Source organism: Natator depressus, chromosome 22, assembly GCF_965152275.1.
Source record: "Natator depressus isolate rNatDep1 chromosome 22, rNatDep2.hap1, whole genome shotgun sequence".
NCBI classification, from domain to species: domain Eukaryota; kingdom Metazoa; phylum Chordata; order Testudines; family Cheloniidae; genus Natator; species Natator depressus.
The window spans coordinates 3,800,178-3,825,662 of record NC_134255.1 but is presented as its reverse complement, the minus strand read 5'-3'; the positions used below and the strand labels follow the sequence as shown (position 1 = coordinate 3,825,662).

Sequence of the window (25,485 nt, the reverse complement as noted above, 5' to 3'; positions counted from 1 at the left end):
CCCATGGGTCTCAGGAACTGCAGCTTGGGGTGAGTGTAGCGTGAGCTAGCTCTCTAACACCCCCACCCAACCTGGTGTAGAGAAGAGGTTGTTGGGGTGACCCACCTAGAACCTTCCCATATGGAAGTCATGGACAAATGGAGAAGTCATGGTATCTGTGACATTTTCACCACTGTGACAAATCTGCAACCGTAGCCACAGCTTTTAAGAAGTAATCTGTTGAATAGGTAGAAGCTAATCCCATGGAGAGCTTTGTATATCAGGACAGATACCTTGAATTGGACAGTTGTTTGATGAGATCCATCGCAGAGAGCAGAGTACTGGGGTGATGTGCTCATGGTGACTTGTGTTGTAAGCAGATAGGCAGCTGCATTTTGTACTAGCAGGAACTTTTTCAGGATATATGGCTTCATTCCTAGATACGGGTTGCAACAATGAAGACTGGAGTTAATGTAAAACTTTATTTCATTAGTTCAAAAGTCTGAATTTTACAACTTTCAAACCTTTGGTTATTGATGTGTTTTCCAATTGTCATGCCTTTTCTTCAGAAATGCTGCACATTAATATAATAGTAAGTGTTAAATTATTTATGTAGCCTGGACAAATACTGCCTTCTGTTTAAAATGGTTGAGATGCTATTAAACGTACAATTCCATTACACACACCAGTGCGTAAACCAGGAATTCTTTGTTTACATCTACCATGGTAATGTTTCCTTTTCTCTCTGCCAGGCTCCATCAGTTTCCCATCTCTGCATGATGACAGAGGTTTGGGCTCTTCTCTTCCCTTCTCCCTGTAGTTGATAGTTTTGGAATCAGAGGTGATGCTGGAGTAGAGATGGCAGACAGTGTGAAAACCTTCCTTCATGATCTCGTCAGGGTAAGTCTCTCAATTTGTATTGAGCCCAGAATCTCTTCAGGATCTTTTTTTTCCCCTTGCATAAGTGGCATAGTGAGTTTATCGGCAAAATAGACTTAGAGACCAATCAATATTATAGGTCTTGAATATTCAGATTATATCCTGTTCTTTAACGCTTGGTGCCTCCCTTTCCATGTATCCAATGGTGGACTAAGAATATATCCTCTCCAGGAGTAACCTCAAGTTTCACTCCTGGTTACCTTTTTAAAAAAAATGTGGAGCAGAATAGTGGTTGTGTACCTAATTTATATGTGTGGGATCACACACAAATAGCAGGATTCTAATCTCCCTCCAGCTCCACTCAGTGACATTCTTTTGCTCTTGTGTGTGTGGAAATAAGAGGGAGCTACTCTTGTTCAGCATGATACCACTACAGACTCACACGGCTGAGCATGGTCTGGACAAACGTTGAGCCTCCACTGCACCTCCAAACATCTCTGTGTGCTGCAGAGCGCCCTGCAGAATTGAGCCTTAATCACTCTGCCATCAAAGGGATCAATTATGTATTTTTTGTGATGGGAATGCTTGACTGATCACAGCTGATTTGGATGGTGCTGCAACAGATGGCCCACAGGTGAAAGGCTAACTCCGACCTAGTTAAGAAGATGTTGCTTCCCCCACTCGTTTTTAAAAAAAAAGTTGGAAATATCTTAAGTGCTTTCTGGAGCCCTTTGTGGGTTTAACACAGGATTTGGGTTTGGGCAACATGGAGCTGATGTTTCTTTGCAACCAGGAAGAGCAAACTGCCTTGGTTTTGTAACCCGAGGACACGATCAAATAGTGTAAACACCAAATTTTGATTTACGTTTGACCAGAAATGCCTTGCATATCCTAAATGTGTGTGTAATTATATTTTCTGCCTCCATGGATTAAAAAAGCTAACAAGATAATAGATAACTTGTGTAAAGATATATCATAAATTATACTAATAACTCCCCACTCTTGGTGAGAAATTACAAATAAAGTGAACCAGTTCTTGGGAGATCCTTGAAACACTATCTTGTGGATTGATACTTCTATTGATAGGACAGCATTAAGAAACTAATAACTACGCCTCAAATGTCTGCGACAATCTCGCTTATCAGCTTGTGTTACAAAACAAGGCAGTAAAGAAACCCTACTGGATTAATTCCCGCTTTATACACAAAGTGGCAGGAGAAAAAGCACTTTTTGCCAGATAGGAGAAAACAGACAAGGAAAGAAATGATTCTCGGGCTTCTGAGAGAGGGGCTATAAATAATGGGAAGTCAACAAGAAATGACACCTTAAAAAAAAAAAAAAAGACTAATTACTTTCTACTGTCCCTTTTAGAGATGCCTAAAATGTGTGTGATTTAGGTCACTGGGCCACTGAAAATAGTTGGTGTAATGTATTGAACTGAACCTTGACTACAATTAACAGTGTTGGCTTCTCCTCCTGACTGAGTACTGTTGCTGGCTTTCATCCAAATTGTGGTCTGAGGGAATGATGGGAGCTGAGGGAACACAGGACACATGGCCAAACTGTCCCAAAGAGAACAACCTCTCCCTTCTTGGCTACTCCTAACAGCCTCGCTATTCTCCTTGGAATTCCACCTCAGAAGCTCATGACTTTTGTGTCTCCTTCTGCCATTGATCTCGCCACAGGTGCTCTCTGTTGCCGCTTCTGAGCATGGCCAAGATGACATAAAAAAATAGAGCAACATAGCCTTTATTTTTAGCATGTGCCAAAACTGTTGTCCCGGGAGCATTTCCCCCACTTCCTTGTTTTGTTATCCCGCTACTGTGACAGTTATCCCGCTACTGTTATCGTCATTAATTATCTGTCTACACTAGACTGTGAGCTCCTTGAGGCTGGGACCTTGTCTTTTAAAATGCCATGCACACCTGCAGTTTTATATGTAAGCCTCTCAGACCCACCTAAACTGAGATTTTCATTGAAAGGGAAACCACTGCACAATTTAGTACCCCTGAAATGTAGGTCTTATTTAAAAATTTTTTGCTGAAAGGCCAATATTAATAGAAATGTTGACATAAAATTAAAAACAAATGCAAGGAAAACTGTTTTATAATTCGTACCTTCCTCTGCACAGGTTGTAGCCCAAAGATAGAAGTTTAGGCCAGTGCATGCACCAGAAAGTGAAACTGCCCAGGCTGGTTTTTACTGTCCCTAGCTGACTGAAGTGTGCAAAAGTAAACTGACGCAATGATCATAATGAAGAGATTTGTAAAATTCTTTCCATTTCTATAATATAGGGGATTGCAGATAATATATGTAATTTTTATGAAGATGATTTTTCTATTGACAGTGTCCTTTATAACTTTTACTTTGACTGCCCAAAGTATGTTGGGTTCAGGTGTCCTGTTTCCTTGTGTCTGTAGGGAATTAAGGACTCCATCTGGGGGATCTGCACAATCTCCAAGCTGGATGCCCGGATTCAACAGAAAAGAGAAGAGCAGAGAAAAAGGAGAGCAAGCAGTGTGCTTGCCCAGCGGAGAGCTCAGAGTGAGGAGAGGAAGCTGGAGAAGTGAGTAAAGGAGCTTAAGTGTTAAAGACTTAACAAATTTGTTTGTGCCTTCTCAATCTACCATCTCCTGAGGACAGGGAAGGCAGAGAATTGTTTGTAAGCACAATGGTTCTGACTAGGACTATGGAGGTCCTAAATAACTGGGAAAACAGAAAGTCACACTGAATTGGGAATAATCTGCAAGAACATTTGTTCACATATATAATATTTCAGAGTAGTCCAGATAGGGAATTTGAGGTGAGTGGAGATTTGACATTTAGACTGCTATTTCCCTCTGCACATGTGAGGATTTCCATGCTTACCCCTCCATGCATTGGGATGAAAATATGCCCCTCAATAGTAGGAACCTACTGACTGAAGGTCAGAATCTCTCTGAAATACTTTGCAATTAAAACTGGATTCATGAGCCAACTGTCATTGAAACAGAAAGGTAACAAACGTAAAATGGATACACTTTTTACATAAGGCACCTGTGGCAGTGACTTCCACGAGATATCATTCAGGCCAAGAGCTTAGAAAGATTCAAAAATTTTATATGGTTAATGGGAGAGGACTAAAAAATAGAGTTATAAACCCTCATGCATCAAGACATAAGCCAACTCAGAACACGGATTTTTACATATCCCTCTGAAGCATCTGGTACTGGCCACTGCTGGAGAAAGGACACTGACCTGGTGGGTAATTAGTCTGATCCAGTGCCTGTATTCTGTGACTGTCTTACAGAAGAGACATTGTATGCAGTGCTGGCAGTTGTGGGATTTGGGAGTAAGCTTTCCACATACAGTTCTGCCATCACACTTCAGAAATTTGCAGGGCTCTCTTAGTCCTGTCCTGGGCATCCAAAACAACTGTTGTTTCACAGTCATACCGTGTTCTTCAGTGATGTGGAAAAAACATCCAGTAAGGACTAGGAAGAGATCCTCAAATTTATTGCCACTTGTGACCAAAACAGGATTTCTACCTGGGGTGTCTAGTCTCCAGATTACGGTAGCATTTGTTCTGGCTTCTCTGGTGAGGGTTAGGTTTATTTTTGTACCTAAGGCATGGATTCAACCTCTTGGTTAAATCAGTTAATTTGCGTTAATTTTTACTTTATAAAAAGTCAGTCTTTTAAGAAATAGCACCATATGCCTGTCTTTTTGTTGTTGTTGCCCTGAATGATTTTAGTTATCAAATAAGGCAACTCTTCAGACTTTCCAGACAGTTAATGAACTGAAATCTCATGGATTAGCTGCATCTGAATAATTATTTTAGGATAAATGGTCATATTTTACTATTATTCTTCATAATAAACTTTCTACAGCAGAGACTGATGAATAAAGTTCTACAGAGGTTCCCATAGAACTGCCCTCTTTCAAAAAGGCCACTGCCTTCCAGATATCCCAAAGAGAGAGAAGGGAAGAGGATGGCCCCAGAGAACATAGAGCACCCAAAGAACCTTAACTCTGCTCTGTGGTGATAGCATAGACTCAGAGCTATAGGGTTAGAAGGGACTGCAAGGGTCATCTAGTCAAAGTTTTAAATATTGAACGCGTCTTTAAAAATCAGTTTAATGTAACCTGGGACTGCAGATACATCATCATCACTCCTATAACCGCACTGGTCATTGGGGCACCATCATTGATAAACAATCAACCAATTGTCTCCACCCCTGACGATTGTGTGTCAGTGCTTGAGTCTCCGCGAAGCCCATTCCTGTCTGCTCTTTTATGTCGTCAATCCATCTCTTCTTCTGTCTACCTCTTCTTCTGTTCCCCGTACTGTCCCTTGGAGGATGATCTGGGATAGGCCAGATGATCTTGTTACATTGCTGTACCACTTCAGCTTGTGCTTCTTCTTGGTCGTCCGGAGGTCTTCATATGACCCAGAGCATTGGGTGATGATGTTGCGGACCTCTTCGTTAGTGACGTGGTCAAAGTAGGAGATGCCCTGGATTTTTATTAAAGTATCTTATCTCTACTACCTGTACTTTCCGTTCAAGTTCTGCCGTAAGGGTCCATGCCTCGCACACAGAAAAATGGAGATGACTAGCGCGTGCAGCCGTTTCAGTTTGGATTCCAGGGAAATGTTCTTGTTCCACCAAATAGGCTTTAGCTTTGCCACCGTTGCTGTTGTTTGCACAGTTCTTGCCAGAATTTCTGCCTTTAATCCTTCATCAGTGATGATTGCCCCCAAATAGTTGAGCTGTTTCACTGTCTCGAGCTCTTGTCCGCTGACAGTGATATGTGATCTGATCCCATTTGTCATCAGTTTGGTTTTCTCTGCACTGATTTCCGTGCCGTATTTTGCGGAGGTTTCATCCAGTCATTTCACAAGGTTGGCAAGTTCATCTTTGCTACCTGCCAGGCCGTCAATGTCATCAGCGAACCGAAGGTTTGAGATTGTTTCCCCCCCCCCCCCCCCCCCAGTGCTGACTATGCATATGTGATCTTCTAGGGCATGAGTCATTATGCACTCCAAGTAGATGTTGAACAGTGTGGGCGAAAGAAGGCAGCCTTGCTGGACTCCAACTGTGGTGCGAAACCACTCTCCTATTGTGCCATTGACAAGAACTGCACTGCTGGTCTTGGCATACAGTTGTTTAATGGTAAGAATAAGCTTACGACCAACATTGTACTTCTTCGTGGTTGCCCAGAGAGCTTTGTGCCATACTCTGTCAAACGCCTTCTTGAAGTCAACAAAGACGTGGTAGACGTCCTGCTGGTGTTGTAAGTACTTCTCACACAGAACACGAAGGTTGAAAATCTGTTTTGTGGTACTTCTTCCAGCACATTCTTCAGCGATGATATTCTCCGCTTGTGGCTTCAATCTGTTCAATATGACTTTCAGCATCACTTTGCTGGGATGGCCAATTAAGCTTATGGTCTGGTAATTTTGACACAGCTTGCAGGTTGCCTTTTTTGGCAGAGTGATGAGTAGTGACTGTGTTCACGTGGAGGGCCGCTCACCATTCTGCCAGATCTTGTTGCAGATCTTGGTGAGTGCCACTCACCATTCTGCCAGATCTTGTTGCAGATCTTGGTGAGTACATCTATTACTATTTCTCCTCCAAATTTCATCAGTTCGGCTGGGATGTTATCAATACCTGTAGCCTTTCTGCTCTTGAGTGATTTCACAGCTGTCTCCACTTCTTCATGCAGTATTGGAAAGACATCCTCCTCTGTTGAATCTGGGCTGTCTAGGACACAAGGATCTCCATTTGTCTGGTGGTTGTATAGATCAGAGCAGTAGTTTATGCACCTATTGATGATGTCCCTTTCTTCTGTAAGACTGTTCCCTTCTTTGTCTTGAATTACGTTAGCTTTGGTCCATCTTTCCTTCTTCAGATCTTTTACAACCTGGAAGGCTCGTTTGCTATTTTTATTATATTTTAGAGCATTGTTTTTCTATCTGTATCTCCTTGGTCACCTTCATTCCTTTCTTGATCTTTCTGTCAATCGTTCTGTATTTATCAGCTCCCTCAGTGCTGTTCTTGTCTCTCTTGAGCTCTCTTCCAATGTCACACATTCTAGTATTTCATTTGTGACCCAAGGTTTTGTCTTCTTGTGGTGTTTCCCAAGGATGTCCATTGCAGTATCATTCATTACAGTATTGAAATGATGTTTCTACGTCTTCCTCTAGAGCAAGCAGCGGGGCAAATTTTCCGCCAGTCATTGCTTGGAATGACTCTGCAATGCTTCGGACTCCAAGTCTTTCTAAGTCAAACTTGATTCTAGTGAGCTTTGGCCTGATGATTTTTCCTTAGCCACAGCCAAAAGCATAGCATCACAAGGTCGTGATCACTTCCAATATCCACACAGGGGATGCTCCTTGTTTTAGCTCTGTTGATCCCAGAACGAAATCGGTTTTGCATCATGATGTAGTCGATCTGACTGTGAGGTAGACCATTAGGTGCATGCCACATTGATCGTCTGGATGCTTTATGTGCTCCTAATGTATTTGCAAGAACCAGATTGTTATAGCTGGCAGACTCCAAGAGTCTCAGTCCTCTCTCATTGGTTACTGCATCACAGAAAGGGCCACAGTAATCTCGCCAATCTGCCTGTGCGCCAGTACCCACTTTAGCATTCCAATCTCCCTGTACAATCAGGATATTTTTCTTGTGTACCTTACAGATGTCTTGGCGCTGATTGTAAAAAACTTCAATTTGCTCATTGTCATAGTCTGTTGTGGGGGCGTAGACTTGTACCACTGTGATACTGAACGGTACTGCCTTAGATGGATGGAAATAAGCCAGCTGGATATTGGGCGGCCTCCAAATCCTGAATTCTTGATACCTTTTTGCACAATAAATCCTACGCCGTTGACATGTTTGTCCTCTCCACTTTCCCCTGTGGGTCTGGGGACAGAATAGGCCCACTGCTCCTCCTGCATGTCGTAAGAGGCGACTAAAAGGGGGCTGCCTGGAGAGGGATGGGCTCCGCCAAGTTAGAAATTTGCCCAAGACATACCATATGATGAGCAAGTCAACCTTGTCCATATCGGATTGGTCGCAGCCCAGGTTAATGATGACCATGCCATCCGTCTCCCACCAGGGCGGACGTGACAAGTATACTATTGGTGTAACCCCAACAAAGAGGATCCGTGGAAGAGATAACATCACCATAGTCACGTGGAATGTTAGGACATTGAGACAAATAAGGAGGTTGAAAGAACTCGTGTATGAAATGGAACAATACACCTGGCATCTCCTAGGAATCTCTGAGGTCAGATGGAAGAACTTTGGAGAGGCACTAATGGATGAAGGCCATGTACTCTTATTACAGTGGAGAGACTGCAGATACAGTTATGCACTAATCATAATTGAATAGTCACTGCATGGATGTTTTAACTGTGCATTTCCATGCCTTAACATGTTTGGATTTTTGAATTGAACCTTTAACTTTGAATTTCCTGGATTTCTAATGCTTGTTTTTGGAATAACAACAACATCCTTGTAAAGTCTTTTACTCTAAATTACTGATATATAATCTCAATTTTAATTCCATTTTAAAATAGTTTCTGCTGGGAATTAACACTATGTTGAAATGGACTTTCTGATACAACAGCATTAGTTTTCTATAAGCGTTGAAAAATTAACTTGTGTGTTGCAGTGAGCATATGTCATGAGTTTGTGTGGTGAATTGTTGGAGCATTACAGTGCTGCTGATTTACCAACTTAATTCTAGTAATAGAATTTATTATTCTAGATATTTTGAAGGCACCCAGCACATTTCTTCTTTAAGTTATTGTATAAACGTGGTTCTCAGTGACCCAGGATGCTGGGGATAATTTGCTTTGAAGAGAAGTAGCTACAGTGATACAGTCTCTCATGCATGTGTATTATTGCTCTCCAGTGAACCTCGGATAGTAAGCCGGATTTTTCAATGTTGTGCATGGAATGGAGGCGTATTCTGGGTAAGTGTAATTTTTTTTATTTCCTAACTTAAAAATTGAAGCACCAGTTTAAACCAGTGCACTGCTTCAGTGCTTTTATGGTTTCAAAGGTGATCTGTCAGGTTGGCTGCCCGGCTAAGATGGAAGGCATTATGAATTGAGAGAAACCAGTAAGTTTCTAAGTTTTGATGTTTTATATAAAGGGGGACCCTCCTTAAAATATATAATTGAGCTACTGTATTCCCTAAGCAGACCATTATATTAATCTGGAGTCTGTTTCTCAAGTTCCTAATGCTGCTTGTTCGCCTGCTGATCAAATGAAATCTGTAGTGCTGCTCCACTGAATCGAATAGTACATTTACTCAGGTCAGCTTTCCAATAGGTGTTAATGAGTTTGATAGGGTTTATTCATGATTGTAATAGGCGTTTTGCAGCCTAATAAATCACTTGTCTCTTTTCCTCTTCCATTAGACTTTGTCCTGATGGGTGAGGAACCAACATGGAAATGTTGAAAGGAAACAGTTCAATTATATATTTTGGTTGTATTTAAGTAGAGGAGCGATCTTTCAGCGCTCTGCATTGATGGATCATAGTGTTTAATGTTTAATAGATGGTAGGCAAACATTTTGCTATTAGTAGAGAATGCACAATGTCTACATGAAATATCACTTTAAATCAGTGTTTATGGATCTTTGTCACTGTAGATGAAAGTTATTGCCCCATCTGATGCAGAGGTGTTTAGGTGCCAAATATGAAACAGCCTCTCAGTTTGCCAAAGCCATTCAGCGTGGCAATGGCAGTGCAGTCAGACAAGATGGTACTTTTAGTAGGGTTCCTGCAGGAGATGGACACGTGGAGGCAGTTGAGAGTCTCTGGAGTGATTGCAGATTGGGTTGATGGATAGAGATAAGAGTAATAGAAGTGAACATTTAAGTGTCATTAACAAAACCACTTTTATGGTTTCCTTGTTTCCTTTTTCCTTTAGCTTAGTCTCCTCTTGTTTTACCGAGTATTTATACCTGTACTTCAGTCAGTCACAGCACAGATAATTGGTAAGTACATAATTTGTTTCTGTAAAGGGTGCTAGGACATCAGCTGTCCTCAGGGTAAATAATTATCAGCATCTATGTAGAAGACTAAGGCGACACTACTGCCAAGTGCCCCTACATCCTGCCTCTCCATCCTTGAGTTATTTCTCTCTCTCAAGTCTTTAACTGAGAGCAAAATCCTTAGATGGGGTGGCCACGCTGAGCCTGAGAAGGAGCCAGAATTTACCAATGTACATTGCCAAAGAGCCGCAGTAATACGTCAGCAGCCCCCATTAGCTCCCCCCTGCTCCCAGCACCTCCCACCCACCAGCAGACCTGCCGATCAGAGCCTCCCCTTCCCTCCCCATCAGCTGTTCCGTGGCATGCAGGAGGCTCTGGGGGTTGGAGGGGGGGAGCAAGGGCACGGCAGGCTCAGGGGAGGGTGTGGGAAGGGGTGGAGTGGGGGCAGGGCTTGTGGCAGAGCCAGGGGTTGAGCAGTGAGCACCCCGCTCCCGGGATATTGGAAAGTTGGCACCTGTAGTTCCAGCCCCAGAGTCGATGCCTGTACAAGGAGCTGCATATTAACTTCTGAAGAGCTGCATGTGGCTCTGGGGCCACAGGTTGCCACCTCTGTCCTTAGAGATGCTGAGCATCACAGCTCCCACTGACTTGAGTGAGGGATGTGAGGACTCGGTACAACTCAGGATTTGACCCACTCAGTGTGGGCTGTGCCCTCCTCTTCCTGTGTTTTTCATGCATTAATGCTGCCATATCCTCTTTAGTGAACTGACTCAGATCAAAATTTTTAAAACTATCTATGGGATTTGGATGCTCAGGTCCCATTAAAATTAATGAGAATTGGACATCCACATTCCTTAAGCTTCTTTGAAAATCTCAGCCAGATTTTCTTTTTCTTGTTTTTCTGTTGTGAAAACTGACACGTAAGCCTTAAAAAGCACACTTGGACAAAGTTAAACAATGTTCCAGTGACTTGATTAGCATGGCTTGTATCAGATAGAAAGATTGATGGGCAATTCTGCTAACAGACGGGGAAGCGGGGAAGACCTTTTTTTGGAATGCTGTGTTTTAGTATTAAGCTAGTTACATAAGAACTTCCAAACTGGGTCAGACCAAAGGTCCATCTAGCTCAGTATCCTGTCTTCTGACAGTGGCCAGTGCCGGTGCCCCAGAGGGAATGAACGGAACAGGGAATGATCCAGCGATCCAGCAATCCATCCCCTGTCGTCCATTCCCAGTTTCCCAGTTATTGTTTCTCCATGTGGGAATCCTGCTGCTGTTTATAATTACTTTCATTTAAATACTGTTCAGAGTGAATTTCTCACAAGCTGTACATCCTCCTCTTTATTGGGGGTGTAGCTTCTCATAGAGTTCACAATATGTAACATAGAAAGTTACCATTAGACATGGGATGAGTTGTTTTTTAATTGGTGTATTCTCTGACCAGCCAGTAAAGTCTAAAGCTGTTAACACTTCTTATCCCAGACAATTCATTTTATATTTTGGAAGAGTCCTAATTTAAATGTTGTAAAGTGCTTTTTAAGTTAAGTGGCATGGATTGCAAATGCTATGCATTACTAGTCACACTGACAGGAAAAGTCTCCACTCATTTTCATGGTCCTCATATTCTTCTTAAAACCATTGAAATTAAGCATTAATACTGAAAGCAAATGTAAAATCCAACATGTTAAAACTCAGTGCATGGGAATAGTAACATGTATTGAACTCTGGGGGCGAATGCCAGGAGGAGTTGGGGTCTGCCTCTTAGTGTCAGTGGAAGTCTGTTTGTTAGCAATGTGATACAGTCACATTGTTCCAGTTTTCTGTCATATGAAGCTTCAGCATAGATCCAGGACAGCCACAGGCATGCCCAATAAGTGCTGACGTGAGGCAAGCTAGAAGTAGGGCTGCCAAGCGTTTTTGGGCTTGGAGAACACTGAAAATTCAGGAAAAACTGATCTTCGGTTGCTTTGTCCCTGAGTAAGTTCTTCTCCCATAACACAAACACATACAGCAAAGCTCCAACTATCTAAACAAAGAACTTTTTGGGAAGAAAGGGAGATACAGTCAGTGATATTGACTGTTTAATTTTTGGGAGGTCCTCTAGCACTACAGTGATGGACGCCATATAAGTACCTAAACAGGCAAATGTCTTACCCTTACCCTATGTCTCCTGACCTGTCTGTGTCTCCCATCCTCTAGTTCTGTTTTGTTTAACACTGTTTCTCTTTTTCTTTGTCTCCTACCCTCTTCTCTCTTGCCTCCCCCCACATCTTTGTCCACCTCCTTTCCCTCTTGCTGACACACTCTACCCTTTTGCCTTACTCCATTCTGTCCTTTTACTCTCATCTCTGTCCCTTTCTTCCTGTTGCTGGGTCAGCTTTCCCCACTGTTCAGATGTCTGGTCTGCTCATGATGTGCATGCTGTAATTGTTGCTTCTTTTTCCCTTTTCCCACTCTGAGTGTTCAGGCAGAGCAGGGACCAGAATGCTGATTAGAGTGAGCACTTGAGGAGCAGATAGGTCAGGGAATCTCGCTACAAGTATTAGAAACCTCTTACAGAGTTATCCATCAAAACAAAGGAGAACCCCATTTTTTTCCTGGGTGTTCTGGGCCTCACATCTCCTGAGAATCAAAACACACAGCTTTGATAACATCTGTTCAAAACAGTATTTGAGTATAGGCGAGAGCTGTCTGTCTTCCCATGTGTCTGCGGCATGACATGTTAGTTGCAGAATGCTTTCTCTTCCCATCCATACACATTTTCAGCAAATAAATGTCAAACCCGGAAACCTTATTCCTAATGATGGAAGAGGAAACTATGTTCCTGCTTATACCACAAGAAATTGAAAGCCATTGTTTTTGAACCAGCAGGATGCTTTTTGGCAGTCCCAAAGCAAATGTTCCCATAGGATTAACCACTGGTTCCCTATAGAAGTACTGCAGCTAGGATATTATTAGAAGTAAATAAAGAGCAGGTGCATGAAAATGGGTCTGTAAAGAAGGGAAGTAGGAAATGGCCCTTCCTGGTTTTATCTATTTCCCTTTTTGTAGTAGGACCAGACTATCACATCTGTACAAAGGAGGCTGCTGTTAGCTATTTCTCCATTGTAACTGTAGGTCGTGCAGTCTGAAATGAAGAGAATCCCATGTGCATGTTGCTGATAGGGACTGTTATTCTTATTTTGAAGGTGACCCCTCACTACATGGTGATGTCTGGTCCTGGCTGGAATTTATCCTCACCTCTATTTTCGGTGCCCTTTGGGTCCTTCCTCTCTTTGTGCTCAGTAAAGTCGTCAATGCCATCTGGTTTCAGGTAGGTGAGGAGGATGCGGAACAGCCCTCAGTAGCTATGGGAGCAGGAGTTCACATTAAACAAGTGACATAGCATATGCTGTGTTACGGGTGGGTCAGTTAAGACCATAGAGCAAGAGTACAACCCACAGCCTCCTTTATTTTTTGTATCGATGGTGACCAGTCAGACTGAGATGGAACATTGCATACTGGAACAAGTAGTCTCCACAGACTGGCACCTCTGTAAATGAGCCGTAACCTGCTTTATTTCATAAGGCCTTCTGGGTCAAACAAGCTATTAGGTGTGGCCCTTATTTGGACAACATGTGGATGGCCATGTGCTCTGTTCTGTATAATGCCATAAAAGGAACATTTCTACATAAAGGTTATTGTTCCAGATGTGTTGAGTGTGTTGGCAGGTTCACTGTGGAATATGTGCACTGTGTTTCATGAGGATGGAGAGATGGCTTGCTGCTTTTTGGGAGAAATCATCACTGTTATGTGATTGGCAATATGTTTGGAAAATACGCAATGGAGACAGCATGGTGATGTGATTAGAGAAAGGGCCTGGGAGTCGTGAGACCTGAGTTCTAGTCTCAGCTCTGCCACTGGCTTACTGAATGACTTTGGACTCTGTGCCTCAGTTTCTCCATTTGTAGCAATGGGGTTAATGATACCCAGGTTTCTAAAGTACTCTGAGCACCTTGACTGAAAAGTGCAAACCCTTATTACTGTGTCTAATAAGCTGCTGAGCTAAAGCTGTTACTGCATCAGTAAGAAAACAAGATTGCATCCTGAAAGTGTACTCAATGGAATCTGCATGCTGACTGCAGATCAGTAGTGCAGTCACTCGTGTTAATTGTCTTTGTAAATTAGTTTCCCTGAAATGTTTCTCTTTTTCAGGACATAGCAGATTTGGCATTTGAGGTTTCCGGAAGAAAGCCCCAGCCCTTTCCCAGTGTCAGTAAAATCATTGCTGACATGCTATTTAACCTCCTACTGCAAGCACTGTTTCTCATCCAGGTGAGATTAGACCTTTTTTGGGTTCTGTATCTGGGTCAGTAGAGAACCAAGTGCATATTAGCTGTGAAATGCTGAGGGGGAGATGCCAAACCATTCTGCTGCTCGAATGCAGCTGTTGGCATTACTGGCCGCCTTGGAAGAGAGAGAGCCTCTTGGCTGGAGTGGGGAGCTGTGACCAGGAGACTGTTATATGGAGAAAATTGTGGTCAAATTGATTGATGTTCCCAAAGTGACAGGATGAGCTTTGCTAGAAGGGAGGTGGGGTTCGGATGGTTCTGTTGGAGGGCGGGAGAATAAAATTAAAACTATAAGAAAGCAAGGTCCTCTCTAATTGTGCTCCCCTATCACTCTCTAGGGTGAAGATAAAAGTATTGTGTCCCTGCTGTGCTGTACATAAATCCACCACTGCAGAAAGCAAACTCAATCAATTTCTTCTCTTCCTCTGCAGGGGATGATTGTGAGCCTCTTCCCAATTGATATCATTGGCCAGTTGGTTAGCCTCCTGCACATGTCTCTGCTCTACTCCTTGTACTGCTTTGAATACCGCTGGTTTAATAAAGGTTAGTGCTACCCTTCACTTCCAAGGCTAACAGCATGTGTCTGGGGACATTCTGCATTACTGGGAATATTTTAAATGCATAAGCTCCCCGATAGGAGGACAATCCAGTTTCAAACACATTTTATCCAGACAAGTAACTTGGGATGTTTCCAAGTGATCTCTCTCTCTCTCTCACCCTTCCTCCTCCCTCACCTCAAGAGTATGGAATATGAGCCTCTCTTTAGAGAATGAATCTCTGCTGTATTTGCAAATTTGTTTTTTCAGAGCATTAAACCTTACTAGGCTGATCAATTTATTGTGCTGTTTACACAAGAGGGATTTGACTAGGACATGATTTTCACTTGTACTACTCTAATAAATGGTCTCGCCTGTTTATCCACTTTTGGATGTTAGTGTCTCAGTAATGGGCCTGAGTATAGGAGCAGAGGTGTTGCCCAAAGATGAGACACGTCAATAAGATGGATAAAACAGAGCAGCACCCCAAAGCACCTCACAGTTGGGAGTGAGATCCTGCTGTTAGGGGGACTACATAGGCAATGGATCAACCATACCACTGGTGGTCCAAGAGACTGTTCTATTGAGAGAGAGGAATGTTGGCTGCAACACTGGCATGTTATCCCTGACTTTCTTTAGAAGGTGCTGTGGGAACATTTCCACCTGAAACAGTCACCAGAGATGGGCAGATGGGACTTCAGCATCTTATCTGAAGTCTGGCACCTCTGACATCTCAGCCAATCCTTCTCTGGTGCATGCTCCATTGCAGTGTGAATCCAAATCCTGATAGGGATCTTGACTCCACGCCTTTCTGGCATCAAGGTGTGAGTGCAGCACACAGAGCAGTACAGACACCAGGGGGGTGAATACATCATTTCACAATCCATTGAACACTGGCTGAGAAGGGGCCACTATAGATGACTTACTGCCCTTCTCTGTTTTTCTGTGACTGAATGCTCTGGTTGTGCTGTGCTGAATCTCTTGCCTGCCTATTCATTGAGGCTATAGCAGAGATGAGAAATAGTCACATGGTGTTTGAAGCAGGGTAGGGAAGATGAGTAGAATAATAAACATTTGTTTGAGGGCCAGATGCAGTCTGAAATTCTCCTGGTGGTTCTCACTTGAAAGCCTTGGATTTGGTCCCTTTCTGACTTGGTTTGCAGTGTACCATAGAATTCTTAGTTCCAGGGAAAAACAAGGTTCTCTTGTGTAGTGGTTTTTCAGCTCCAAATATTTTTCACTCCATGGAATTAAGTCCAGGAACTAAATCCAAAGAGGCAATCTTACCATCATTGGAACAATCTGAATTCTAAATTCAGCTAGAGAAAAAACACTAGAAGAAAAGAGAACATTCATTTATAATGCTAGAGCTCTGGATTGGGAAGGAGCCTGATGATGAATGTCAGGTAGGCCCAGCCACCTCTTGCTCTGTAATGCACATATTCAGACATGCAGAACCCAGAACATGGACATTTACTTGTCTCTCACACCTATGGTAAAATTGTTTTAATTGTTTAACCTTCTCCAGCAAAGGTAATAGAAGAAAAAAGAAATGATGGTATCTTTTTCCTTTCAGATTAGAGAGAGATGCCTTGAAAACTTGTGCTGACAAAAGATCCCATGTTACTTTTCACAAGAGGAGTGTTAGTTCAGTTTTCCCAACTGGAATAACTTAATTTTGCCACCTACCTTCAACTATTAGTGAAGTTTCAGCCAAACATAGTGTTATTTTGTATCACACCATATGTTGCAGGCCATTTTAGGCATAAAAATACAGGAAGTTCATAATCTAAATTAGATTCTGTATTCCGTAAGTGTTCTGTATTTTTACAGTCCACTGATAAATTAGTGCCACATTTATTCTAAATGTGTCTGCATTTAAATGATGGTAGATGTGATTTTTATCAAGGGGAAAAACCGTTACAAGAAAGTTTAAAAAAAGCAGTGGGGAAGAAGGTAGAAACCTATTATATTTTTTTAAAAAGCATAGTCCTCCATATTTTAATTGAGCTGACCAGCTTTTCTGAGGTTAGTCTTTGAAGTCTTGATGTTATCTAAACTTGGAGTTTAATCAACTGCTATTTGTCTTGTGCCTTTTGTCTTACCAACTCAATGGGTCCAGTAAACCAAGTTTATATTCTGCTTTTTACTACAAAAATGGCAAAACAATTAGGTTTTTACACTCTGAAGAACATCTCTGTTTCTATGGTGTTGTAAATCAGGGATCCCTTGTCAGATTTTATTGAAGCATGATAGAAAAATTCTACTGTCATCTCAGGCTTCACATACCACTTTTGAGGCTGTTGTTCTTTTGTTTGTGGATTTTATAGGGTAGAGCCAAAATCTAATTTATAATAGAAACTTGTTTGCAACCTTAACTATGGAATGGCCAATACAGCTCCCTTATGTAGTTTATAAATTACTTTGGGATCATTCAGGATGCCTGGCACTCTAGAAATGTGAGATTTAGTGACAACACATGCTCTTTATCCCAAACTTTCCTGCCTTAGTTCCTTAAATTTCTGTACATTAACTTGTGTTTTTATTAGGAATTGAAATGCATCAACGGTTATCGAACATTGAGAGGAACTGGCCCTATTACTTTGGATTTGGTTTACCACTGGCTTTTCTCACTGCAATGCAGTCTTCTTACATCATCAGGTGACTTTCACTGTAAATTGGGAGCACTGGGCGTTTTTGCTTTGAGGGTGATGAATGCAGAGGTAACATGTCCCCCCAAATACCACCCAAAATTCCCACCCTCCAAGATACCACCAACCCCTGCAGATCAGAGGAGTATATCTGCTTCCACAGCACCATAGGAAAATAGCTCTGCTAATAAGTAGTTGGAGGGGAAAGTACATTGAGGAATAAGGAAGGTTTTTCCATTAAAATCAGAAATGTAGTGCAGATTCTTCCACCGAACTACCATACAACTAGGAAACATATTTGGATAGTAGAATCTCCCCTACTTCCTGCCTTACTGTATTGACCATTCTGGAGGCACAGTGGCTGGGAAAAGCTTATAAATCCTCTCACTGCTCAGAAATCATCTCTTTGCTGAGATGATGTCATTGCTGTTTGCTTTATGATTTCTCATCCTGCTCTGATTCTGCTGTAACCTTTTCCCATACGGTTGGAATACTCTTACAGATGGAGCCAACATTAGCGGCATGTTTTCTCTTATACTTAAAATGTAGAGCAGTAAGCAGAGCTAGCAGGGGCCACGATTTATCGATGCAGACAAGCTTCTCTGTGATGAGCTGCATTTCTAACTGTCAGCCCTGCCTAAGGTAACACTGAGACAGCATATATGTGGGAGGTAAAATCCAATTCCAGTGACAAGCTGTGTATCTGTCTCTTCTTCTGAAAGTTCACTGAATACTTACTCTTAAAAGAACACTGTAGTGGATCCCGCATGGAAGGGTTTAAGCATGCCCAGATTCTATTGGAGTTACTTGTCCTTTATTTACATTGTTGATTCCGCACCTTTTGCTCGTCTTCCATGTGACTGAGATTGTCTCACTTAAAGCTGCGGTGAAGTGCTGATGGTTGCAGTAGTAGTCCCGTGAAGCCCACAGCAATCTCTGTTTAATATGCAGATGCAGCCTATGGAAGCTACGTGATACTCTCTCTTGATGTGAGCTGCCGGAAAATGTCGTCTCTGCACAATGTGTTTCCCTATTAAATATTGTGACTGGTGTCATCTGCTCCATTTATATAAATTCAGTGTGGCCCTTGGTTGGGCTGTTTGATTTCCCGTGTGTTTAAAGGTGCTTCATTTCATCCTTCTCCAGTCCCTGTGAAGGGATGTCCTGAAATCAGCTTCCATTGCATGGGAGGTCATTTTCCTGTGTAACCTTATTATGACACCAACCTGTAGTAATTGGCTTTTTGCTCAATGTGCCTTCTTCTCTTTGCAGTGGCTGCCTGTTCTCCATTCTTTTCCCTCTGTTTATCATCAGCGCCAATGAAGCAAAGACACCTGGGAAAGCATAGTAAGTATTTTCCTTAGGAAACTCGGCGTTGATTTTAATTAACATGATAATGCTAGATGCAGGATGAACTGACACTCGAATCTGTGACCTAAAACAGGGCTTTAGCAGTACTGTGCTTGGTAAGTCAGGGGATGCCCTTGTACATCTCTGAAGATATTGGTCATGTAATGATGAAAGGTTGGGACACCTTGATTAATTTAAAATAGAGGAAATTAAACAGAGAGGACATTGTGTTAACATTTCAAAAGGGTGTGTTATTGGTAAGGGAAAGGTTCTCTGCGGTTACTGATAGACCTGCACTGAACTTTAAATCTTCTTATGTCACACTCCCTGAGCTGAGTGCGGGTATGCCAAAACCCTGTAATTCCTGGGCAGCCATCAGCTCAGCTCTTATCTGCAACTTCAAGCTTTTCAAGACAGACTTAACCCCAAGGTTGGAATAATTGGGTCTGCTTTGTCCTCCCTACGTAGATACAAGGATGGAATGGAGGCATCCTGCATTTTCCAGGGGGTTTTGATAACTGTGCCTGCATTAGGACTTTACTCTTCATTACTGTAGAGTGTATCTACTAATCTGTGTATGTCTACACTACGAAATTAGGTCGAATTTATAGAAGTCGTTTTTTTAGAAATCGGTTTTATATATTTGAGTGTGTGTGTCCCCACAGAAAATGCTCTAAGTGCATTAAGTGCATTAACTCAGCGGAGTGCTTCCACAGTACCGAGGCTAGAGTCGACTTCCGGAGCGTTGCACTGTGGGTAGCTATCCCACAGTTCCCCCAGTCTCCGCTGCCCATTGGAATTCTGGGTTGAGATCCCAATGCCTGATGGGGCTAAAACATTGTCGCGGGTGGTTCTGGGTACATATCGTCAGGCCCCCGTTCCCTCCCTCCCTCCGTGAAAGCAAGGGCAGACAATCGTTTTGCGCCTTTTTTCCTGAGTTACATGTGCAGACGCCATACCACCGCAAGCATGGAGCCCGCTCAGCTCACCGTCACCGTATGTCTCCTGGGTGCTGGCAGACGTGGTACTGCATTGCTACACAGGAGCAGCAACTCATTGCCTTGTGGCAGCAGATGGTGCAATAGGACTGGTAGCCGTCCTTGTCGTGTCTGAGGTGCTCCTGGTCGCCTCTGTGAGGTCGATCAGGAGCGCCTGGGCAGACATGGGCGCAGGGACTAAATTTGGAGTGATTTGATCAGGTCATTCTCTTTAGTCCTGCAGTCAGTCCTATTGAACCATCTTATGGTGAGCAGGCAGGCAATACGGATTGCTAGCAGTCCTATTGCATCATCTTCTGCCGGGCAGGCAAGAGATGAGGATGGCTAGCAGTCCTATTGTACCATCTTCCGCCGAGCAGCCATGAGATGTGGATGGCATGCAGTCCTGCACCGTCTGCTGCCAGCCAAAGATGTAAAAGATAGATGGAGTGTATCAAAACAAGAAATAGACCAGATTTGTTTTGTACTCATTTGCAAACCCCCTCCTCCACCCCCCATCTAGGGGACTCATTCCTCTAGGTCACACTGCAGTCACTCACAGAGAAGGTGCAGCGAGGTAAATCTAGCCATGTATCAATCAGAGGCCAGACTAACCTCCTTGTTCCAATAAGAACAATAACTTAGGTGCACCATTTCTTATTGGAACCCTCCGTGAAGTCCTGCCTGAAATACTCCTTGATGTAAAGCAACCCCCTTTGTTGATTTTAACTCCCTGTAAGCCAACCCTGTAAGCCATGTCGTCAGTTTCCCCTCCCTGCGTCAGAGCAACGGCAAACAATCGTGCATCTGAGTTGAGAGTGCTGTCCAGAGCAGTCACAATGGAGCACTCTGGGATAGCTCCCGGAGGCCAATACCGTCGAATTGTGTCCACAGTACCCCAAATTCGACCCGGCAAGGCCGATTTAAGCACTAATCCACTTGTCAGGGGTAGAGTAAGGAAATCAATTTTAAGAGCCCTTTAAGTCGAAATAAAGGGCTTCATCGTGTGGACGGGTGCAGGTTTACATCGATTTAACGCTACTAAATTCGACCTAAAGTCCTAGTGTAGACCAGGGCTGTGTTGTGAAGACACTCATTATCCTAGAATATACTAAGCAAAATATAAAAACAGACAAAGGGAGCTTCTTGCTGCACTATTATATTAATGTGTTCATGTGTGTGTGCTCGCGTATGTGTGCAAGAGACACCAATTGAGACTTTGGGATTGGAGCTCACAGCATTTGTTCTGTGTTTCAGCCATTTCCAGCTGCGTCTCTTCTCCTTGGTGGTTTTCCTCAGCAACAGACTCTTTCACAAGACCGTTTACCTTCAGTCCACCCTGAGCAGCTCCTCCTCAGTAGATAGACTGCCCTCTCCTCGCTCATCCCCTGCCAAACAGAAGGCTGCTTTGAGGCACTGAACCACAACCAAAGGGGTGGGTGTGTGTGTGTCATCCTTGGCTGCTACATGTGCCCCTGTGACCTAGGGAAGGGCAGGACCCATTCTGCCAAGGAGCTTGTGCATTTCCGCACCAGTCACCATTGTAAGCGCCACTTGGACCTTGGTTTTGTGTCACATTGAGAGCGTGGATGGAAATCTCCGGAAAAGTCTGGATTTTTAACACCTTTGTGAGTTTTAAAAAGCCGGGTTCTCTGTGCTTGTTTTATAGAGTGTAACAGACCTGTGCCTGTACTGTTTTGTATACTCTTTTCCTGTGCCATTTCCCTCCATACCCAGGAAGAATGGTTTTGTAATCCATGTTTTGCTGTAGCTTTGTGGAGCTGATGGGAGTCTTCAAAGTAGATTGCGCCACAACGGTTGGATTCCTCAATGATCATAGTTCTTTGTATATTGTATCTCAGGTCAGGGTTTTGTAATTCTTGCTGTGCTGAAAAGCAGAATTGGAAGACAAACTGGATCATGCTGATCTAGGGGCAAGATCAATTTATACAGAGAGGGGACTCCCCCAGCCCACTATCCAATGAGCTTCAGTCAAGCTCTTTCTGTCAACTGGCAAACTTTGGGTCTTTCGTCAATACAAGACCTGGACAAGTGCCACCTTTCTGTATCCAGGATATATACTGGAGAGCATCAACTTTCATCAGGATGAAGCAAATTCCTAACCTAAACAGCAGAATGTGGTGGGTTTTTTTTAAATCCTGTTTGGAGCTGGTGAAAGCTCCTGAAATTTCAAAGGGAAATTGTATAAACAAGGTCAGGAACTGAAATGGAAACTTATTGAAACACTTTAACTCTGTAGTTGGGTTGTAAGGTTTTTTTAATGTATCTTTTTGTCTCAGCAATCAGATGCTTTTGAAAATTAGTGTCTGCCAGTTTTCCGTGGAGACACCATGCATACTGGCGGTATTTAAAAAAAAATTCAAAATTATGAGGTTCCAAACTGTATCCAGACAACACAAGGGAGAACAATCAGTTTCTACTGGACTCATGGGATAACATACAGACCTGGGCTGCACCATTGCCCTGCTTAAAGTAGGTAGTGTGCGTCTTGGGGAAGAGAGAGAGCTTGTTCAATTAACATGAAAGGCTCCAAGTCTGTCGCCATGGCGACACTCTCTCTCCTGCAGTTGTTGTCCCAGCATAGGTGGAATGGTATTGGCCAAAGTACACTTAAGTGGTTGTAGCTGCAGTGAAACTGCTTTGTCAGCTCAGGATATGTGAATTCATGTGTGTGTGTGTAAGTCTCTGTGTGTATGTGTGTATATATACTCTGTATACACAAAGGGAGGGTGAGCAATCCTGGTTCTAGACAGTGTTCTTCTTGCATGTAAAATTTCTGTTTGGCAGAAAAAAAATCTGTGAAATTCAAGAAGCCCTTGGTTTTTCAGAACTGAGGTTGGTCTACAGATAAACTTTTCTCTAGTATTTTCACACTGAAATATTAAACGAAAATGAACAAAAATTTAAAAATTGCCGTGGGTTCTGCCTGAGCACTGAAGTTAATGTTAAGAGGAAAAACTGCATTTTACTGTGGATGGGTCATTCTTAAAGTCTAAATTGCAATCCGGGGACTTTAAGGCTCTACATGTGGGAAGGGTGGTGGGGGAGATTTGGGAAACAGTTCAGTACAACTTGATACTGGAGGCAAATGGAAATAGAATTTGAACTTCCCTTAAGCTTCTCTAAATAATGTAAATGATTCTCTTGGCTTGCTACAAAGCACTCTCAAAGTAATAGTAGAGAGAGCCACTTCTGGATGTTACGTACTCTCTTCCAGCAAGCTACAGGGAAGAGAAGGGGCAGATTCATATGAGAGTGTTTTGAAAATGAACATTTTTGAAAGGGATTGTATACAATCTTATCTTACTGTACAAACAAAACCTTTAACAGCACTTAAGGTTGCTAAATGACAATATACTAACCTATTGACACAAATCAGGCATTTCAAAGCAAGGAAATAGTTTTGGACACTACATCTGACATTGCCCACTTAATAAGCAACCATACTGTTGTTATCAGGAATTCAAAGATGTGCACATCTTTAACTATACCAGGTGCATGAGTTTTCAAGGAGATTTAACTCCATGGAAAGTTTGAAGGGGCAGTAATGAGCTTGTTTTAAGCCAAAGGGAGGAAGACAAATGATAGACAATTCAGCATTCAGAGCAGGATAACTTTAATGGCCTGCAACTCAAAAACAGTTTGACTAATTTTGCAAAAACTTCCTTTGTTGCTTTCTGAGCAAACGTGGCAGTTTTCAGATCAAACTGATTTACTAATTCAAAGTTAGATTGGGGCTAAAAGTGGGCAATGGAATGGAAGTTGGTTCCAAATGTAACTGAATGGGCTACTGCCTTTCTCCAATATGCAAACTTATACACCTCTATTGTTTGATATCACATATATAGATTAACATGGCTATGGGAATCTTCCTTCTTGGGTTAACATGATAAATTGATGATGCCTTAACTGAAATAAACAGTATGGAGGAGAGTTACACTGGGCATGTAACCTAGTACCTTTTCTAGTTTATCATGCTTAAACATGCTTCTTGCTTGAAGGATGCTAGCAAGACTTCCCTGGCCAATGGTACTGGGCTGAAGTCTGGCCACCATCAGCTGGATAGTGATTGAAGGCTATGAAAGTGACAGGGGTCATTTGAGGGAAACTCCATGTTCTAACATACTCTTCGTTGTGGTCTGGGCTGCATGAGTAGCTTAAGAGTTAATGAAACATAGAACAGCCAGAGAGGTATTGCTGCATTCCTTGCAAGTGTACCAGCCAGCTCCCTCCCTCTACCCGAAATAGCTTTCCAACCATGTTTGGCCTGTCAGTTTTCTGGACAAAAACCTCTGTTCCAGACACGGCCTGCTGTTTCCTATTCAGCTGTGCACCATCAAATGACCAGTGCTGCTTGCAGCTCTGGTCTGCTGATTGACAAAGGAGGCTAAATTCCACAGTGAGCTACAGCACGCACAAGAGGCAGGCAGCAGTAATGCAGTGGAGTTCAGCAAACACGCTCATTACCAGGCTTCCCCTCCCCGCCTAAGCAAACCAGGTCCAAAAGGCTACAAACCCAATACTGTGGATAGGATTCTTCTCCTCTTAGTGTGGCCTTGTTGACCGCCAGCAGGTCTCGCCTATCTAGGAAAAGGGAGTAGAAGCTTCTCCTTTGTTAGTCTGTCAGTGGAGGCCTTCCATCTTTCTGTCTAGCACACTACACAGTGCTGCATTATTTAGAGGTGAACAATGGCGAATTCACAGGTTCCAAAGAATGAACCAAGCCCTTCACTGAGATGATGGTGGGTTTCTTCATATAGTTACAAGGCAATGGACCCAGCTGCTGTTTGTTCCCATAGCAATCAGAGCAAGACAAACGCTGAGGAAGGGAGCAGCACAACATGAGGTGCCAGTGGGTTTGCAAGGGCACTGCTGTGACAGCGAGTATGTGGGAATGTTTCCTAGGCTGTCAAAAATAGAATGCAAGGAGGAGATTCAGTTAAGCCATCCCAGCGAGTAAGCATTTCAAGAAGCCGTGTGTGGAACAAATGCTCAACCATATAGCTCCTGTCCACTGAAAGTGCATGAGGTGGGGAAAGAGAAGGGAACGTACGGTGAGGAAAGTAGGATTTAATTCTCTTACATATGTAACCAATGGGAGATTTAAAATCTGTAGATAAAAATGTTTGTGGGTAGCTTGGAGTGAGGGGTTACACCACTGCTGTGCCATGTCCTTGGGCAGACTCTCCTGCCCCTTTTCCAAGCCCTACCCATGGCCTTAACTCACCTTTTGTGGCCTCCTTTTGCAGCGTGCTGAACGTTGCTGTGTGCGCCACATAAAATAGGAGGTAGCAGTGGCCGCTAGATGGTCGCTAATGGTTGTGTAATTAGTACAGTGTCACCTTTAGCATGATTAAAGCTCTGGGTAAAATCCTGCTCACAGAGGCAGCCACACTGAAGTTAATGGGACGAGTTATAGGAGTATAATGAGCAGAATTTGGCTGAGATAATATCTCCTGGGATTCACAGAAGAGATAATCTTTCAGATACTCCTCGTCTCTCAACGTAACTTTGAGGCTGCCAGAAAGTCATTGCATCATTCTGTGTTGATGCAGCGTTGGGATGTGATGGGAAGATGCTGCACTCCAGAGGAGTCTCGCACCAAAATTCCCCTTCAGTCTGAGAAATTTGCAAATCCACAGGAATCCAGCCTCTTCTCAGAGAGCTATGTGAGCATATAGTCACTTGGTGTTGTCCCACTACACCTGCTAGAATTGTATTTAATCCATGGCAATACACAGCCCACAGACTCAGATCTATTTAAAGATAC

General features: G+C 42.9%; 1 protein-coding gene across 2 annotated transcripts in view; it reads left to right on the top strand.

Moving 5' to 3' along the window:
• Positions 1-23,647, top strand: part of EI24 (EI24 autophagy associated transmembrane protein) — a 36,854-nt gene extending 13,207 nt beyond the window's left edge. The window contains exons 2-11 of one of the 2 annotated variants that reach the window (XM_074936899.1): positions 732-879; positions 3,279-3,424; positions 8,761-8,821; positions 9,786-9,852; positions 13,038-13,162; positions 14,044-14,163; positions 14,612-14,723; positions 17,266-17,377; positions 18,640-18,714; positions 20,952-23,647. In XM_074936899.1, coding sequence (XP_074793000.1) covers positions 838-879; positions 3,279-3,424; positions 8,761-8,821; positions 9,786-9,852; positions 13,038-13,162; positions 14,044-14,163; positions 14,612-14,723; positions 17,266-17,377; positions 18,640-18,714; positions 20,952-21,114 — 1,023 coding nt within the window. In that variant the 5' untranslated portion in view covers positions 732-837 and the 3' untranslated portion in view covers positions 21,115-23,647. The remainder of the gene's footprint in view (positions 1-731; positions 880-3,278; positions 3,425-8,760; positions 8,822-9,785; positions 9,853-13,037; positions 13,163-14,043; positions 14,164-14,611; positions 14,724-17,265; positions 17,378-18,639; positions 18,715-20,951) is intronic. The other variant, XM_074936898.1, reaches the window with a different exon arrangement.
• Positions 23,648-25,485: the final 1,838 nt, after the last annotated feature.